Raw genomic sequence first — 19,144 nt, 5'->3', positions numbered from 1 at the left:
TCATGAAAAGATTAACAGTTTAACCTAAATTACGTATCACAAAACAAATGAAACCTCCAGTATTTAAGTGAGTACCTTAACAGAAATTCATGCTCCGTAATCCCTGTTTAGGTAGGATACCTGCTTTGTTGGGAGAGAGAATTAATGACTGAGGGATGGGGGGGAAAAAAAAAAAAAGGTCTGTGTAGGGAGATTAACTGGGTTTAATTTTGGGCAAATTCAGGAACACTCTGTACTTTCTCATGTTTGGTGTCCCTTGGGTAACTGGGGCTGTAACAGAATATTTTACTATGTAATCCTTTAAAATTTTTCCTTGTGTATACCCTTTCAAGTTTCTGGAGCTCTTAGTCCAGTGCCTGACCTTCAGGGAGGCTTGTTGTGGAAACAGGTTTAGCATGGCCCCTTTTCTGGGCACTTGGGAAGCTGAAATAGGGCGAGGAGAAAGGTCTCTGTGTAGGTTCAAATTGTGATCATTAGGACTCACTTAAGAAGAGTATTTCTGGCATAAGTCAAGATCCGAGGCTAGGCTGTTTATCTTTACTAAAATAAATACTCATCAGTTGTTTAAAAAGTGACCATCTCTAAGGCTAAGAGATAATGAGCCTCTGAGTTCATTTATAGCCATCTTTCCGATTGTTTCCATAGAAGCAGCAAGACTTTTTAAGGGCTATAATTTCATGTCCTGCTCTTTAAAGCCCATTAGAAATAGACAATAGAGGCATCTTTGATGCTTCTATATTTGCTTAAATAGCCTTGAAGGCAGGTAACTGATGTGCAGTCACCGGGGTGGGTACAAGTTCCAGCCACCTGTTTTGCCCATACTTGCTGATAGCTTATGTCCCGTTTCATGTACCATATGAGGGGTGAATTGTTTTTAGCTGTATACAGTTGTTTATTTTATTTATTTATTTATTTTTGTCTTATGCAGTTGTTTATTCCCTTGTCTCTTGGAGAAGGAGTGTCAAATATATGAAAGATGATCTTTATAGGATGTGACTGACTTTTCAATTGATCACATCAGAATTTACCTACAACAAGAGGTATTGTTTCCTCTAAGGGGACATGGTAGGAGGGTGTTCACTTACACTTTATAGCTACATTTTATTTTAAATTAAAAAAAATTCCCCATTTCTCTCAGCGTCCTATGAAGAAATGAGACCGGTTTCTAATGTGACATTAATTTGCTCTTAAGATATTTCCAGAAACTGTTTTAAGCAGTTGTAGCTTTATTGGAATAATAATTTAATCTTGCAGAACGACTGTAGCCTGAACAGTGCTGGTGGTTGTTTCGAGTCGTTGTTTTTAAAAGATCCAGCATCACTACTTCATAGAAGTAATGAGATGATCTAGGACTGTGGTTTCAGATTACAATGAGTTGTTTGTCTCGAGGAGGGCCAGCAAAAGCAAAAGCTGATGGTGGACTGAAGAGGACTCACGGTAGGTGGAGGGGGGCCAGGGGGGAGGATTCCAAGATCCGATCTATAAAGCCAGAGACTAGCACCAGGCAGCAAAAGACCTCAGACCTGAGCAGGAGTAAGAGAGAGAGAGAGAGAGAGAGAGAGAGAGAGAGAGAGAGAGAGAAACTCAGGCACCTACCCAAGTTTAAAATTTGCAGGGGCTCAAGCAAGGGGCCAAAGCAAGTAGGGACAGTGTAGTTCCCCAGAAGATTTCAGCGGCAACATCTTGTTGAGATGCACACCTCCTTTAAAGCTTTGCCTTCAGGGGTGCCTGACAAACTGAAAGGCCCAGTGTCAAGGATTCTGACAGTCTTTTTTGTTTTTTTTTTAAGATGTTATTTATTCATGAAAGACACACAGGGAGAGGCAGAGACATAGGGAGAGGGAGAAGCAGGCTCCCTGTGGAGAGCCCAGTGTGGGACTCGATCCCAGGACCCCAGGATCATGCCCTGAGCCAAAGGCACCTCTGAGCCAGCCAGGTGCCCCATTATGCCACCCGGTGCCCCCGATAGTCTTTTATATCAGCTATGCATAGTTGTGTGACTGACCACCCCAAACCTTAGCGGCTTAGAACAATGCCCATTTTATTTGCTTAAGGTTCTTTGGGTTGATGGTTTGGGCTGGCCTGGGTGGGGCAGGCCTGCTGGTTCTTGCCTAGGGCCCGTCCTCAAGTAGCTGGGCTAAGGCTACCTCTTTTAAGGTGATCTCACGTGTGTGTGTGTGTGTGTGTGTGTGTGGTGGTCGGTGCTGGTTGTTGGCTGGCCCTCTGTCCACTGATGTCTCATTCTCAAGGAGGCTCTCCTGTACTTTATCCCTTGGCTGCAGGTAGCTGGGGTGGAGCTGCAAGGGCTCTGAGAGGCCGAGGCATGGCACTCACTCCGTGCCACTCTCTCTCATTCGCATCACAAATTCCCTTCCCTGCTTGTTGGGCCTCAGAGTGGTAAAATCACATGGTAGGGAGACATGTATACAGAAATGGGAGGAATTCTTATTGCCATCTTTGCAAAGTCTCTACCACAGTAGCTTTATTTAGCTCAAGAGTGATGAATAGACAATGTTTGATATTCATTTAACTTTCCTTTTTAACTTGTGGTAGGGGACCTCATTGCTCAACTCCCTTCATCTTGGTTGGTAGAGTGCGGTTGATTATAGGTTTCATAAACTAATGTGCTACGTGAACTATCCATCAGAGTGAGTTTTGCTGGAAAAGTGGCTTTAGAAATATATAACTTGCTAAATAATCTAAAGATGTTGATGCCAATGTGACATTTGAAAGGTGAAGGGGTGCACGTGTGTGTGTATAATGCTGATCCTTTTTAGCCCTGAGATGTTTTATTCCAGACTGACCTTCTTAAAACTCAACACCACATTAAAAATATAGATTGTAAAAAAAAAAAATATATATATATATATATATATATATAGATTGTTTGCATGCGTATGTACTTATTTCTTCTGCCATGTAGAAGCCAGTGAACCAGATCTATCATAGCCCCAAAAATAACATGTTGTCTCTGCATCACTCAGTTTTAAGTGTAGATTGTTGCTTACATAATTATGGAAGTTTCTTTACTTTGAAGTCAGTCCAGCAGTATTTTACTGCCAGTTTTATAATCAGTTTTCAAAAAAGGATTGCCATCCTATTAGGATAAAAAGATGAGAAACTTAGTAATAGTTATTGGCAGAATTTGCCCATTTTCTTTAGTTTATCATATACAAATGGCAGAAATAGTAGATGGATGAGAGATGGGTGAGTATACCATTTATTAAATTGCAATCTTTCTGGTAAAAGCACTTATGAAATATTGTATGCTTTCAGATGTGGGAAGAGGGCTGAGTGTTATCGTTACAAATTTAAATGTGACTTCTGTTTTTTCCTCCAAAGGAGGAGACAGGTGTGTGTGTGTGGATTAGATCCGTGGAATGTCCTTCCTGTGATTGGCCCACACCCCTTTCTCACAAAGGGAAGTATTGAGAAAAGGATTTACCTAGACCTCTGGGTTACTGAAATCTCCAAGCTTGTTTATCTCAAACTTTCCAAGATTATATGGGAAATTTGGTAATACAGATGAGTAAAAGGGGAAAATTCACCAGTTACCTCATTGTCCAGGGCTAGATAGTGTTTGAATTTTGGTGGAGTGTAAGTTGAGATGGGATAGGACTTAAAAAAAGGTATAAATGGATATTTTTGGAGATTGATCCATTTTAGTATTTTCAGTGCCTTCACATTTCATTTGTTTTGAGAAAGAAAAATAAACCAGTGGTAGATTAATCTTGGCAAAAGTGATTTGTTTCTCAAAAATTTGATACATGCCGAAAGTCAAGCATACTTTATGATTGCTAAACAGATAGTATATATGTATTTATCTCACACTTAACATGTTTTCAGAATACATTTACAGCCTAATCTTAATGTCTGTGTTGCAATTTAGTATTTCTTAGAAGTGTCTGTTATTTGCCTTTGGCCTCTGGGTGCTATGGATCCTACCTTATTTGGTATTTTGGAAGTGAAAACATTTTACAGAAAGTTCTGGGATGGAGGGAACTTAAGAGTAAGTAACTTTCTCATTGTTTGTGGGTGTGCTGGAACAACAGCAATGACTTTTAGATCTAACCTTGACCTTTCGTATCAAACCTAGAGTTGACAGCATGGGAATTTTTTTTGATTGGCTAAATATATGCCATCTTTTTGTAGAACTAGCTATTTGGTTTCATAGGCACACAAGAGAAATGAATCTTTAGGCATTTATTTATTTATTTATTTATTTATTTATTTATTTATTTATTTGAGAGAGAGATAGAGCGTGGGCGCTAGAGCACAAGCAGGGGGAGGAGCAGAGGGAGAAGCAGACTTCCTGCTGAGCAGGGACAAAGAGCTAAAGGCAGATGCTTAACTGACTGAGCCACCCAGGCATCCTCAAAATGTAATTATTATACGTGTAATGTGGTAACTGTGCATAGTAGTCTACACTTAATGATTTTACTTCTGCAGAGTAGTAATATATATTACATGTATATTTTACTTCTGTGTAACTTCTGTATATATTTGTAGTAAAATATACACATCATAGATATTCACAGCTGTCATTCCAGGTCATTTCTCATAGATCCATCTCATTTAAAAATATTGTTTTATTATTTATATTTAAATATTTAAATACTCTTATTTCTATTCCAGGGTCCATGTCTATTCTGTGGATGTACTTTATTTAACCAGTCTTTCATTGATTGACTCTTACTGGTTGTCTCCAGGTCTCTGTACTTCTGTGTGACAGATATCCAAGAGTGGGATTGCAGGGACAAATGGTATTGCATTTGTACTTTTTTTTTTTTTAATTCATGAGAGACAGAGAGAGAGAGAGAAAGAGAGAAGCAGAGACACAGGCAGAGGGAAAAGCAGGGAGCCCGACGTGGGACTCGATCCCGGGACTCTAGGATCAGGCCCTGGACTGAAGGCAGCGCTAAACTGCTGAGCCACCCGGGCTGCCCGCATTTGTACTTTTGATAGAGACTGTGGAAATGTCCTCCAGTTGTGTTAATTAGCTGCTCCCCTTTCTAACTTAAGGGGGTTAGTCTGAGAAGGCACCTTGCCTTATCCCCTGCTTAACCCAGACCTGAGATATCTAAGACCAGAGGGAGAAATGGTGGATGGGATGGAGTGGTCATGGATTGGAAAAGGAGGAAAATTATCATCCAAGTGCATGTTACACACTCAAGAAATGAACCATCATGGGATCCCTGGGTGGCGCAGCGGTTTGGCGCCTGCCTTTGGCCCAGGGCGCGATCCTGGAGACCCGGGATCAAATCCCACGTCGGGCTCCCGGTGCATGGAGCCTGCTTCTCCCTCTGCCTGTGTCTCTGCCTCTGTCTCTCTCTCTGTGTGACTATCATAAATAAAAAAATAAAAAAAAAAAAGAAAAGAAATGAACCACCATGACGCCTATTACTGTGAACAAACTTAGGGAAAGATTTTTCTGAATTGGTGGAAAGTCTAGATTATAGAATGTAACAAAATTGATTTACTCTTTTGGTTACAAGGTCCAGGGACTCACTGAAGTTACCCCTGAGTAAGAGGGCATTCTCTATAAAGACAGATGGGGGAATCGGAGGACAGGAATGTCCTCCCAAATCCCAGGGCCCTGCAGCACCTGGAAACGATGAGCACCTGGCTTCTTTCTCATGAGCCTGGTATAAGACCCCGGGGGAATTTTGGGGTCTTCACTTGAGAATCCTTTACCGTGGGTGTCATTTAGCCAATCAGGGTGAGTCTGCTCTTGCCCTGGTTCACCTGCTCCTCTCTTCTGTACCCGGTGGTTACTGCAGGGTCAGAATTTTAGTTCATTCATAGCCATCCTGGCCCTTACGGCTTCTCTCTTCCTCTTTCCCTTTTAGGCATAGCTTTGGCTGCTAATTGCCAGCTTCTCTCTTTATTTACCAATTTTAATGCCAAAGATTGAGAATCCAGTTTTTACCAGTTTCTGCATAGGACACCTGCCTGCCTATGAACTGCTGCCCAAAGCTCGGGTGCCCTTTTCAGATAAGGGGGAAACATGGGAAGCTCCTACCTGGGAAGGGATCTCGTGGGTGGCAGACACCGCGAGTCAGTGTTTATATATAACATTGCTCTTAGGTAAGTGACCTATGCAGAATGAGATCCCAGTTAATGTACTTTTGTGTGTGTGTGTGTGTGTATGCACGCGTGTGCCCCCACCCACCCACGCATATACCCTTTGTTATATAAATGTGTATACTTGGGATGAGCTTAAAAAGCAGTTTATTCTTTTATGTCAGGAAATACTTCCCTCAGATGCAGCCTCCCTTTTCCCCCTTGGAGTAAATTGGGAAAATTTGAGCCCCATCTCAGTTGTAGATTGTCTTCAGTTCTGAAGTACTGATGCCTGGATCATGAGATACGGTCTTGCCTTTTCTGCTGGCCTTGGAAGTACCATGAAATAGTTCATCCTGTTTATGACGGTGCAGTTCTGAAAAACAGACCTGGAACCCAGTACTGTCTGAACAGCTCACTTTTCCTATGTGAGTAGTTTTATCTCAGCTGTATACCTTCTCCCAGCTATAATTAGGAAGAGTATCTGGTCCTCCCTAATTTTATTAGGCTTTGGGCACACCAGTGTTTCAGAGGTGAAGGATCGTCTGTATTTCTCTGAGCTGCTTTGTTTTCTTCCTGAGGGTCACAATCAAGTACCCCCCACCTTCTTTGCTTTCCGGTCGTCCCTCCTCAACCCCAGTCTGCTGCTCCTTCAAAGTAATGGCTAGTGGGTTGAATATGTCAGTGACTCTTCAACTCCTGAGCCCTTAAAACCCTGGTACCCATGCCTCTCAGCATCTCAAAGGGCGCTTTTTTAAAATGAGAACCATGCTCATGAAATGCTGTCCTAGTTTGGTTTCAGATCACTTGAAATGTAATCTGATTTGAGAGGCAGCATTTAAGCTCCTGTTTACCAAAGGTTTTGATTATCTCTCATTTGGTAGAAATTTTTGTTGGGAAAAAGAAAGACGAACAATGTATTTGCCTATGGAGAAAACAATCAAATAGTCTTCATTTTAGAAAGTTTCTTCTGGTGGTCTTGAATTCAGTGTTTTAATCTATTTCAAAAGTGCCTCTTTCCACAGAAGCAAAATTAAACATTAAAGTCTGTGCAACACTCTTCATTTTTTAGGGGGAAAATCTTTTAAATGCTCTTTGGTGAAGACATATAATTTAACACTTCCATCTTGACCGCTTGGTTTTAGCTGATAGGCATGTTAATCTCTATTTGATTGCTTTGGTGGAGAGTTGAAAATCACCTAGTGCCTGGCTTAGAGTGCATTTAGAAGTATACTTTTGGTTTTCATTTTGTGAAATAATCAAGTGAATTTTCCTGTATGTGACTTTGTTGTAGATCTGACTGTTTATCTGATTACTAGATTTATTTATTTTTCCTAAAAATTTTATTTATTTATTAGAGAGCATGTGCACATGTATGAACATGGGGAGATGTAGAGGGGGAAGGAGAAAGAGAGGGAAAGAATCTCAAGCAGACTCTGCGCTGAGCATGGAGCTTGACTTGGTCCCATGACCCTGAGATCATGACCTCAGCAAAACCAAGAGTCAGACGCTCAACCAACTGGGCCACCTAGTAGGCACCCCTGATTATCATATTTAAATAAAGAGTTTAACCATTTTTCCTTTGACTCTATGTCCTTTTATCCTTTTCTTAATGGTGGTGTGCTGGTGTATGGGTAGCTGCCTTTTTCTCATTTATTTTATAGCATGATAGGAAAGTGGGGTTTTTTTTTAAGCATTTCCCATTCTTTTCAAATTTGGCCTAATTTCATTATGTTCTTTCTCCCTTTGGAAGTGTCAAAGTATATGTAAATATGATTATATATATATAGAATGTGTGACTATTACATCATTTTTTTTCTCTGCATTTAGAGGCAAAAGATAATGTGTGTAAAATTACATATGACCAAAGGAAAATTATGGGTAATAAAATCATTTGACTCTTTGGGAGAATTTTAATATATCTTTTGAGATATAATAATCTTTGGGTTTTTTTTTTTTTTTTTTTGAGATACAATAATCTTTGAAGAAAAGTGTTGGCAATTAAAATTCTGGGAGGGATTTTTCCTCTCTACCTGCATGACTTGACACGATAACGCGATTCCAGCCGACTGGATCGTTCTGATACAGACTTCTGGAGTACCTGCTGTGTGTCTCCAGACTGAGTACTTTACATCCTTTTTTGTCATCCTTACCTCATTCTTGCCAGGATTGGTATGATTATCCCAGTTTTACAAATTAGGAAGCAGAGACTTTGGCAATCACATAATCTGTTGGAGGTCACACAACTGGTTGTGAACCCAGTGAGCTCTGGTTGGAAAGCACCCGTCCTTTCCAGGGTCCTCTGCTTCCTCTGGTTTTGCTATTTTATCTGCCTTTAGGATTCTCAAGCTATCAGGGTAGAGTTAATTTCTCGAAGGGAGGTCCCTATTTGTAAATAGCATCATCACATGGTAGTTGAGCTGAAACTTGCACATCAGGCCATCCCAGGCTTAGATTCCATTGGCATCGTTTACCAGCTTTGTGAGCCGGTTCCTTGGCCTCATTGTACTTCGTGGTGTTTCATCATTACAATCGGGACCATCATATCGGTCTTGCCGGATAGTATAATGCATAATAAATAACGGTGATGATGATTGTAATTCTAGCAGTTAGCACTGAGGAGCTATTATGTATCAACCCCTGGGCTAAAAGCTTTTTGAAGTTCAGTTAATCCTCACAGTAACACCAGTGAGGAAGGTTCAGTTATCTCTGTTTTATGTAGAAAAGTCCTTAGTATGTGAAGTCTTTTTTTTTTTTAAAGATTTTATTTTTATGAGACAGTGCATGGGGGAAGGCGAGGGGCTGAGGGAGAGGGGTAAGCAGACTGCTGAGCGAGGAGCTGCACGTGGGGCCCCTTCTCAGGACCCTGAGGTCATGACCTAAGCCAAAACCAAGAGTTGGAAGCTTAACCCATTCAGCCACCCATGCATCCCTGTGAAATCTTTTTAAATTATTTGTATTATTCATACTAGTGTAGCTTTCCATGGGAATGGATCATTGAGGATTCACTAATTTAGAGAATTCACTGTCGTTCGATAAGCTTGAACACTTATTATATGGTTATCAAGATAAAATTTCTTGGGACACTTGGGTGGCTCAGCGGTTGAGCGTTTGCCTTTGGCTCAGGTCATGATCCTAGGGTCCTGGGATCGAATCCTGCATCGGGCTCCCTGCAGGGAGCCTGCTTCTCCCTTCTGCCTATGTCTCTGCCTTTCTCTCTGTGTGTCTCTCATGAATAAATAAATCTTAAAAAAAAAAAAGATAAAATTTCTCTCTCCCAAGTGTTTTATTGCTAACTTTTTAGTTATATAACTAATACTTTAACAGGTTGTGTTAAAGGTCAATTTTATGGTAACTCTGGCACTAATGTAAACAATCACAAATAGGAAAAGCATAGACAGAAGTGCCTACATTCCAAGCCAATTTTTATGTGTCTTCCAAATAAGTTTATGCTACCATGTTGGTAAAAAGGGCTCTGATGATTATGTGAGAGGACTAGGAATCCTTTAAAAATGCCCTCTATTCATCCTCTCATCTTTTCTTCTCTATCCTACAAAGTACCTAAAAATTCAGTCAATAAAGTTACATAAAGCAGCAATCCTCATGGCCTGTCGTCTATCTGAATCAATGATGGGGTTGCTGGGAGGTTTGAAACTGGTATTAGCATTAATGCTAAAGCGTTGACATGTATAAAGAACACAGTTCCAGCAGTGGACTCAAATACGTTTCATTATAAAAGAGAGAGAATGGTAGTAGGCCTTTTGTTCTTGTACTTCCCGACATTAAAACCAGACTAAAAATTCAGTCAAAACAGCAGACTATTAAACATTTAAAAGGAAAAAAAAAAAAAAAAAAAAAGACCCACAGAAACCCACCCCTGTCTGAATGATCCTGTAATATCCTGGAATCTCTTGTCAGGTAGTGCAAGGCTTTGTGTTGGTTAAGAAGGTTCTTCCTCATGTTGGAGAAGGTGGAACCGTTCCTCTCAGAACATGAAACAGAGGGTGGGGGGAGTGATGAGTCTGTTCTTCAGAAAGACCCGAGCAACCGTGAGCTGGCCAAAGGTCAGAATTTCTACCTCCCTGCTTTTATCTGATCACAAGGTGGGTTGATGATCCAACATCTTTCTGGTGTTTGTTGAGCTCCAGCGCGTGCCAGGCATTGCTGCATCCTGGTGATACCGAGGAAGCTCCCTTTGGGATCTGACCTCGAGGAACTTGGTCTACAGAGGATTACCTCTGGTGGAGGCGTGTCACCAGAATTTAGAGCTAATCACTCCATCCCCAAAGTCATCCTTTTTTCATCAGCAGCATGTCACATGTAGTTATTGTCAGAATCTTAGAGGAAGGCATTTCCAATCCACTTTGTTAAATTCCCACCACCCACTGTGTGTTGTAAAGTTTGTTCCAAGACAGAATTGTAGCGAGAGATCGACAGGGCCAATGTTTTGATAAAAACTCGATAATCCTCATCATAAAAACAATTTCTGAAGTTTAGTGCTGTCTCTACAAACATGGGTTAAATGCCAGCATTAGTTGAATATATATGTAAACATGCATCTATGTATAAATGTGTGGCTTTTTGATGTGCGTGTATTAACATGCTTTTATCTTGTAAGTAAACTGTGGACTCTGACATAATCAGTTTAAACTTTCGACACGGAAGAGAAAGAATGAAAAGGAACAATGGTTTCTTTGTTTTCCCAGCAACTACATTTACCATTGTTCTGAGAAGTCAGCAAATGACCACAGGATGTGAATTTAATCAAGTTGTGTCTTTGAACAAAGGTATTCTGGTTCTAGTGGAATTTTTTTACTTCCCATCATCCTGTTCAGATGTTCACTTGCCTCCCTGAAATCAACAGTTCACTATGATTTAACCAAGTTAACAGATAATAATTTCAATACAAAAGAAATGGACTCGGGAAACAAAGGAAAGTATTATTTTTGACTCTCTCTTACAGAAGAGCACTCAAAATCAAAGATTTTTACCTTTTACTAGAAATATATTTTTCTATGTAAGAATTGTCTATGAAGGTATCTATGATTTAAAATATAACTCCTTCCGTATAACCTACATTTAATTGGAGGTGCTGTTTGATTAGCAGTGAGTCAGGATGTAAAAATCTTAAAATTGTACACATGTATTATCTTTGACTATTTTTTTTAAAGATTTTATGTATTCATGAGAGACACAGAGGCAGAGACACACAGGCCGATGGAGAAGCAGGCTCCCTGCAGGGAGCCTGACGTGGGACTCGATCCCGGGACTCCAGGATCATGTCCTGAGACAAAGACAGGTGCTAAACCCCTGAGCCACCCAGGGATCCCCTATCTTTGACAGTTTAAATAGTTTTTTGTTTGTCTGTTTTCTTTTTTATGCATCCAAAAGGAACTAAAACATTTAGTGGAGAACTTTTTAGAACCAGAACTTGCCCTAGAAATCCTGAGTTTCATATTATGGACTGTTTTTTCTTGATCCAGTTGAAAGAGATTTTAACATCTCTTTTGGCATGGCCTGTACATGTCGTCTCTGTGAGAGAAAGGCTCTACCATGTTGGTCATCTCTTACACTTCATCAGTGCGGTATTAATAGCTACTTTGCCAGCTGCTTTACATGCACATCTCATTTAATACTCCTATGGAGCCAGTGAGGAAATTGGAGCCCAAAGGTTAAAAAAAATTGCCAGGGTCAGATTCAGTTTCCCTCTCTTTGAAGTCCACACTCTTACCCATGACTGCACCACAGCTTGGCGTGGTTTACTCCTTGTCCCAGGAGACCCCTCCCAGGTAAGCCAAAAGCATGTTCCCTGCATCACTGTCAAAAGGCTTTATTTGGCATTTATTGCTGCTGCTAATTGAACCGTTTAGTTTCATTCCATTACTTTTTCTCCCATTGAAGGTTGCTAACAAAGAGCAATCTTGATTACCATGATTATTCAAGTACACAAGGAAATGAATGACGACGACTCCTCTCTTTTCTGTGCGAATGCTCCATAGCGCAACATTATGTTTTCAGGTGCCTTCCACACTAGGAGAAATGAATGATGCTTACATAGTAAAGTTTAACAGAGTTTAATTTTGTGAATGAAAATTATTTTTTAAACATGTATATATCTTTATACGTATAAATACATATATAAAGATATATATGATACATATATCTAGATGAAAGCAAAAAAAAAACGGGTTAAAGAAACTCAACTTGTCCTGCATCCTAACATCAAGGTATCAAGGTGAGTGAGAGCTTGGATGGTATCTGTGAAGTTGTGAACACAGTCTCATATTTTTTTTAAAGGTCGATTCTAGGAAATGGCTTCCTTTGCTCTTAAGCCTGGATATTTATATATCACAGATTGCTATGAAAGCCATTGAGAAACAGAGAGAGAGAGGAGTGCTGGCTTGCTATGGATCACTTGGAGAGAAAATTAGGGATGGATTAGAAGCTTTTCTTATTTTGTAGAAGACATATGCCTGCCTGGCATTGGGTTTGGACATGGAGGGACAGAGGAGACCTGCAAACAAGCCTCTGTGGTCTTGCAGGGAAGTAAAGGAAGCCAAAGGAGAAACCTTCTCTCTGAGGAAGGGGACAGGCTAGGAGAATCTTAGCATAGGGTGGGAGGAAGCCCCCCCACCCTGCCCCCCGTCATGACTTATCTGTACTCTGCAAGGCTGCTGACCAGCAAATTGAGAGTTAAGTGTATATGGAAAGACTCTGAACACACCCAAGGTACCTGAAAAAATTGTTTTTTACTTGATGTAAAGTAAAGATAGATGTTTGGCTTACCAAGGTGCTTTAGGTACCACTTAGGACTGGTGAGAGGATTGAGATTTTGCCCGACCAGGGTAACAGCAGTGCCTCACGAGGACTGGTGTGTTGCCTTCCAGGGTGCCTGGGATCATTGCTCATCTGTTAGACTGATGACGTGTTCTCTCCTAAACAAATACTGCCGGATGGAAAGGAACAGAGAAAAGCACCAATCATCCCACATGTCGTACTGCTGTGTTTGATTTCCTTCTGATGATAGGGCAGTTGGTGATCATAGCAGGTGATACTGCTTGCCCAGGGTATGTCTCTGCTCCTCCTGACCCTGCTGGTCTCTGTGGATTTCTTTTTTCTTCTCTTTCTTTCTTTTCTTTTCTTTTCTTTTCTTTTTTTTTTTTTTGCATATTTTTTAAGTTCCTCCAAGATCTGGTCCCAGTCTGCTTTTTCAAGTAATCTTTCATTACACCTCTTCAGCACTATTTCCTGAAAATAAATGGTGAGTCCCACCTTTTTTGCCTTTGTAGGCCCTCTGGCCACTCTCTAGCATGCTAAGAATCTCTCTTTTCTTCTTCTGATATATGTCCTGTGTCTCTCTCAAGGTTCAAACCCAGTGCCTATCCCAAATCCTGATTTCATGCTGTTCTTAGGGAAATCACCTATCACTGGATAATGCATCTGTTTGAGCGTAAGCTTATTTGCTCTAGTAGCTTTTAAGTTCCTTGAGAATAGGCTGGCCCCTGGTTACTCTTGAGTAATGTTTAGTATGGCTCTTGCTACTTGATGGGGGCCAGTCTGTGTTCATGGAGTGGCTGCATGACCAACAGTGTTTTGACTGTGCTGCTGTTTTCTCTATGTCCGACAGAGGCTTTCCCATCTCCCTTTTAGATCTTTTGGATTCTACTTTTATTTATTTTACTATTTCACTTTTTTCCTTTGAAAAGCCCCTTCCGTGATCTTGCCTTTGCTTTCTGTGCCTGGAATTACCTTTGGGGAGACATGACATCTTTTTGAGTTTGCCTCTCAGCCCTTCCAGCCTAACATTTAGGAATTCCCGTCACAGTAGTCATGTTCTGCAGGTGCCCAGCCCTCGATCTGGTGAGCCCACCTTGGTTGAGCATTGGCCGTGACCTGGGAGAGTAGAGGATTTCCCACCCCTGCCCTTACCTTGGTCCGTGGGGTGTGTCTGTACCCCACAATCACTATCCTTGGTGGTCAGACTTTGTCCAGTCTGCTTCCTGGAGATGATGATACGTGCAGACACTGTGAAAGTGAACTTTCCCTGGGCATTCTTCTGGGAATTTCCTCTGCTTTTGTGGCTGTGTAAAGGTTACCTGCTTTGGACAGGCTGTTGGACCCTGTGAATGGTGTGAAGTCCTGTGGGACTTCACTGAGTGACAGCAGCAGTGCCCCATGTCCTGAAGAGAGAGGCTTTGTAGGGCAGAGCACAGGGTGAGTCCGTGGCCCCTTCTTCCAACTCATGTGGTCTGTTGCTGTTTAAATCTTTTCTTTGTCAGGATTCCCATCAGCAATATTCACACAAGTAATTTCCATTTATTGCCTCCTTAATGATGACACGGTATTAGAAGATGTTTATGTGATCCCTATATATCCTAGTATTTTTGAAGTAGAATGTAAGTGATTTGCTGCTGGTAAGCTGCATCTGTCTAAATCATGATGCTAAATCATAGACTTGACTTTGAAATTAATAGTGATACTTTTTTTTTCTTTTAAGAACACATTGGTTTTCAGGACTGGCTTTGGCCTAAATCTGGACCTATACCTGATTCTTCTGTGGCAATGAAAATTGATAGGGAAATTGGACAAGGTAGCTCTATAATGGAATGCATTCCCTGTGTGACATCAGGAATTCCAGGCACCCTATTGTGGATATTCTTGGGAGAGTAGGATGCTTTTGAAGATACTGGTAGGGCTGCATTGAAACACATGATCACCTCTTTGGGTTTGGGGAGTTTGTTCAGATTCATCAGGAAATGCCTTGTGGCAACATAGCCCTCGCAGGCCTGAGAGAAGTCTGTTTGACCTGTCATGGCACACCTGCTGCTGCTAAGAACTCAGGGCTGGAGCTGACGTTAGCCCAGCCAGCTCCCCCTAAGTGTCTAGGCTGAGTTTTTAGAGACCTTTGTCTCCAGACATTGTTGGGGAAAGCATCCTGGAACTGAGAAGGGGTGAGTATGCAGCTATTCACCAAGCTGGTGAGTGCCTGGTGCAGACGTGTTGAGACCACCTTGGTTGATCAAAGTCCTCTCCTGATCACGAGATCACCCATGGATAAGAGGTATCATGGTGGAATCAGCTTCGTCTTTAGAAGTTTGAAAGCTTATGGATAATTTCTTCTTTTCAAGGTGGCTTCTAACAAAGTTTTGTAAAGTTTGCTCAAGCTAAGCATGGCGTCTTGCTTCTTCATTAGATGACTCATCTCCCTCAAGAAAGACATTTAGCCCTTTCTCCTGGACTACCCCCAACCTAGGAATTTCTTGCAGGAGTTCCAAAGACCTTTAAACAGCCAAACACAACTTTTACTTTGGTGTGTAGGCACACTTCTGTTTCTGTCAAAATAAATTAGGCCATTAAGTCATAAAATTAGGAAAATATTGTGTGACTTGTGTTTATTATTTAACAAGTAGAATCAATAGCTGGCTTCAAAAAGACAAAACAAAAACAAAAATCCAAACCAGTCCCAGGTCGGCTGAGAGAACATCACTTTACTCTGCCAGCAGTGAGGATGTACCTTCATTCTTCCCCATCTGTCTTTCTTTGGTCACCTTGCTCTTTTCTGCCTCTGCCCTGTGGCTTGGGAGGGCAGGTGAAAGCCTAGAGGAAAGTGCCGGGTGTTCTTTCTACGTCTCCGTTCCTTCTACATCTCCGAGGTGTATTTCCTGTCTTTCCTTCATGTTACAAAGTTTCTCCTTACTTGGCTTTTATCAAGTCTATGAATGACTCCCTTTGTGGAGTTTATTGGAATGCCCTGTGGGAGGGATGCTATGCAAAAAAATAATTGTATTGCATAACTGCTCAGTCCTCAGAGATGCCAGATCTCACTTGGCGCTGGAACAGACCCTCCTCTCCAGCAGGTCCTATGAGGGCAGGGCGCAGTGCAGCTGAGAGGTGGCTCTGTCCTCCACCCTGGTATCACGGGGATGACCTTTATCCCAGCTCTGGGAAAAGGCTTATTTTATTTTTCTAAAATGTTTGTGTTTCCTTAGCCTAGAAGAGGATGTTTCTGTGTGTGTGTGTGTGTGTGTGTGTGTGTGTGTGTTCCGTGTATGATTCTTTCCAGCTGGCGTTCTTCACAAATGTCACGTTTGTCTCTTGTGTCACCTTGAGGCAACTGACATTCGTGACTAATTATTAAGAAAGGGCAGCCTTTTCATTTATTTTGATGAAAACAAAATCCCAGAGAAGTCTCTTAGATACAGTGTAATTGAGCAGGTGACATGTTGATGTTTGGGGTTTGGTAAACATCCAGAAAGCACAGAGTTTTTGGCATGGTAGTTGACGGAGCCAGAAGCTCCAAGGTGAACTTCATGGACTTGTTACAACACTGTGTGTATCCTCTGAACTAATTCCAGGCCTTTCAACTTAATACCAAACAGCCAGGCCAGGTGGTCACCAGGCTTAGGGAAGGGTCATCTTGGAGCAAGGAATCAGGCAATGAACTTCTGTCTTTTTCCTGTAAAAATCAAATTAAATCCACCTCAGTCTGGAGGGCGTTGCAATGGAAGAAGGGGTCATCGCACTCTTTCATCTGTTGGGTGGTGGCAGTGGTGATGAGTGGGCGATGCATATAAAATAGCTCTAGAGCTTAAATTTCTTTCAGAATAGGGTTTTATTTTGGTGTAGGCCGTTGCATACCATGCTGATTCTTCATTGTGAAATCTTCATTAATTGGCATATTATGTATGATCAAGTACAAAAGACCAAGCAAGCTGAAAACATGTGAATCATGGTACATTCTTAGAACTTCAAAACAGTGATAAAGCACGGTGTGTGCTGACGTGAAGAGAGCTCCAAGAGATTTATCAGAGGGTAAGAAATGAAGAAGCAAGGTGGATACCATTTCTTTGGGAAAGGAAGAAAGGCAGCCAACCAAGACGGTGTTCGGGCCCCCGGTGTAGAGGGTTTCAGCAAGCCTGCTTTGCAGTTCCCGGCACCCTGTCATCGACAGGCCAGGCTAGGGCCCCTTGCAAACTGATGCTGTGTTGCATTCGCTTTGCCATCCGCCTTACTCAGTCCTTGTCCCCTTTTCAACCTTTTTGATTGTGTACGTTATCCTTTCAGTTGTATATATGTTCTTGTAAAACACATTGTGGTGCCTCTTTTTTTTTTTTTCCCCGGAGGTGAAATTCATATGGCATAAAATTAATCCTTTTAAAGTGAACAATTCAGTTGCATTTAGTGTATTGACAATGTTACATAACCATTCCATTTAGTTCCAAAACTTCAGTGATTCCAGAATGAAGCCCTAGACCTGTTCAGCGGTCACTCTTTGTTTTCTTCTCTGCCTCTGGCAACCACTAGCCTGCTTTCAATGTCTTTTTGGGGGGGCGGGGTACAGTATACTTTATTGATGGTACATGACAATGTAGGGCTCCCCAAGCCCCTTCCCTTCTTCAGGGGGTCTGGGATGTAAACTGGTGGTCAGGAGATTCTCAGTGTGTTAGTGGATTAAGTCAGGGCAGGGACTCCCCAGCAGCTGAGGGGCTCTCTCTTCCTCTTGTTCTCACTGGGGCTGGTGGTCCAGGAGGCTCTTACTCCTTGGAGGCCATGTGGACCATGAGGTCCACCACCTGGTTGCTGTAGCCGAATTCATTGTCATATCAGGAAATGAGCTTGATGAAGTGGTCATTGAGGCAATGCCAGCCCCGGTGTCAAAGGTGGAAGAGTGGGTGTCACTGTTGAAGTCGCAGGAGACAACCTGGTTCCCAGTGTAGCCCAGGATGCCCTTGAGGGGGCCCTCCTATATCTGCTTCACTACTTTCTTGATGTCGTCATACTTGGCAGCTTTCTCCAGGCGGCAGGTCAGATTCACAACTGACACGTTGGGGGTGGGGACACGGAAGGCCATGCCAGTGAGCTCCCGTTGAACTCAGGGATGACCTTGCCCACAGCCTTGGCGGCACCAGTGGAAGCAGGGAGGATGTTCTGGGCAGCCCCTCGGCTGTCACGCTGCAGCTTCCCGGAGGGGCCGTCCATGGTCCTCTGGGTGGCAGTGATGGTGTAGACAGTGGTCATGAGACCCTCCACGACGCTGAAGTGGTTATGGATGACTTTGGCCAGAGGAGCCAAGCAGTTGGTGGTGCAGGAGGCATTGCTGTCAATCTTGAGGGAGTTGTCCTACTTCTCGTGGTTCATGCCCATCACAAACGTGGGGGGCATCAGCAGAAGGAGCAGAGATGATGACCCTCTTGGCCCCATGCTTCACGTGAGCCCCAGCCTTCTCCATGGTGCTGAAGACCCCAGTGGACTCCACGACACACTCAGCACCAGCATCACCCCATTTGATGGTCGCGGGATCTCACTCCTGGAAGATGGAGATGGACTTCCCATGGATGACAAGTCTCCCGTTCTCAGCCTTGACCATGCCGTGGGATTTGCCACGGGTGGAATCCTACTAGACATGTACACCATGGAGTTGTGGAGGTGAGGTCAGTGAAGGGGTCATTGATGGTGACAGTATCCACTTTGCCAGAGTTAAAAGCAGCCCTGGTGACCAGGCGGCCGATGCGGCCAAATCCATTCGCTGGGACCTTCGCCATCGTGTCTTGGGCCACGGCGGGCACTGCACCGGAGGAGGCGGCTGTCTGTCCAACGGGGAGCAGCAGGGAGCCTGCTTTCAATTTCTAAGGATTTCCCTATTCTGGGCATTTCATATAAGTGGAAGTATACGATATGTGACCTTTGGTGTGCATGCATGTATTTTTCAGCGAAATACAGACATCTGTTAGTGGACCTTATGCATGTTTGTTTTTTGCATCTTTTGCATGTATTGACTGCCGCAGTATGAGGGGACCCTATCACCACCCTCATTTTGCAGATGGGGCCCGAGACTCAGGGAGGCTGATTTGCCTTAGGTTGCACAGCTTCTGAGTGGCAGGTGGGATGTGAATGTGGGTAGACTGGCTCCAGAATCCGTGTTGACCATTACTGGCCGTGGCCTCTTGGATCTCTGTATGGTTCCAGAGCCTGCTCTTTGACAAGCAGCAGTATGCTATTGCCCCACGTTTGACAAAAAGTGGTTGTGAAATACTTGTATGCACCATAATTGAATTATTTCCACATTGTTGGATTTTTAGAT

General features: G+C 42.6%; 1 protein-coding gene, 1 long non-coding RNA gene and 1 pseudogene across 9 annotated transcripts in view; 1 reads left to right on the top strand and 2 right to left on the bottom strand.

Annotated features, from left to right (window-relative positions):
• Positions 1–19,144, top strand: part of STK39 (serine/threonine kinase 39) — a 323,493-nt gene that overhangs the window by 38,304 nt on the left and 266,045 nt on the right. Inside the window, exon 1 of one of the 8 annotated variants that reach the window (XM_049106333.1) lies at positions 1,356–1,437. The exons of 6 other annotated variants lie outside the window; for them this stretch is intronic. In XM_049106333.1, coding sequence (XP_048962290.1) covers positions 1,371–1,437 — 67 coding nt within the window. In that variant the 5' untranslated portion in view covers positions 1,356–1,370. Of the gene's footprint in view, positions 1–1,355; positions 1,438–14,714; positions 15,015–19,144 lie in introns of those variants that run through there. One more of the 8 variants, XM_049106337.1, reaches the window with a different exon arrangement.
• On the bottom strand, positions 11,878–14,662 carry LOC112668043 (uncharacterized). Its single transcript, XR_003141415.3, has 3 exons — positions 13,993–14,662; positions 12,850–13,009; positions 11,878–12,093 (listed from the first exon to the last, which is right to left on the bottom strand). It is a non-coding gene; the product is annotated as an uncharacterized LOC112668043 (long non-coding RNA).
• Positions 16,605–18,605, bottom strand: LOC118350648 (glyceraldehyde-3-phosphate dehydrogenase-like; annotated as a pseudogene).

Source organism: Canis lupus, chromosome 36 (genome assembly GCF_003254725.2).
Source record: "Canis lupus dingo isolate Sandy chromosome 36, ASM325472v2, whole genome shotgun sequence".
In the NCBI taxonomy this organism is placed as follows: Eukaryota; Metazoa; Chordata; class Mammalia; order Carnivora; family Canidae; genus Canis; species Canis lupus.
This window is presented reverse-complemented; position numbering and strand designations above follow the sequence as displayed.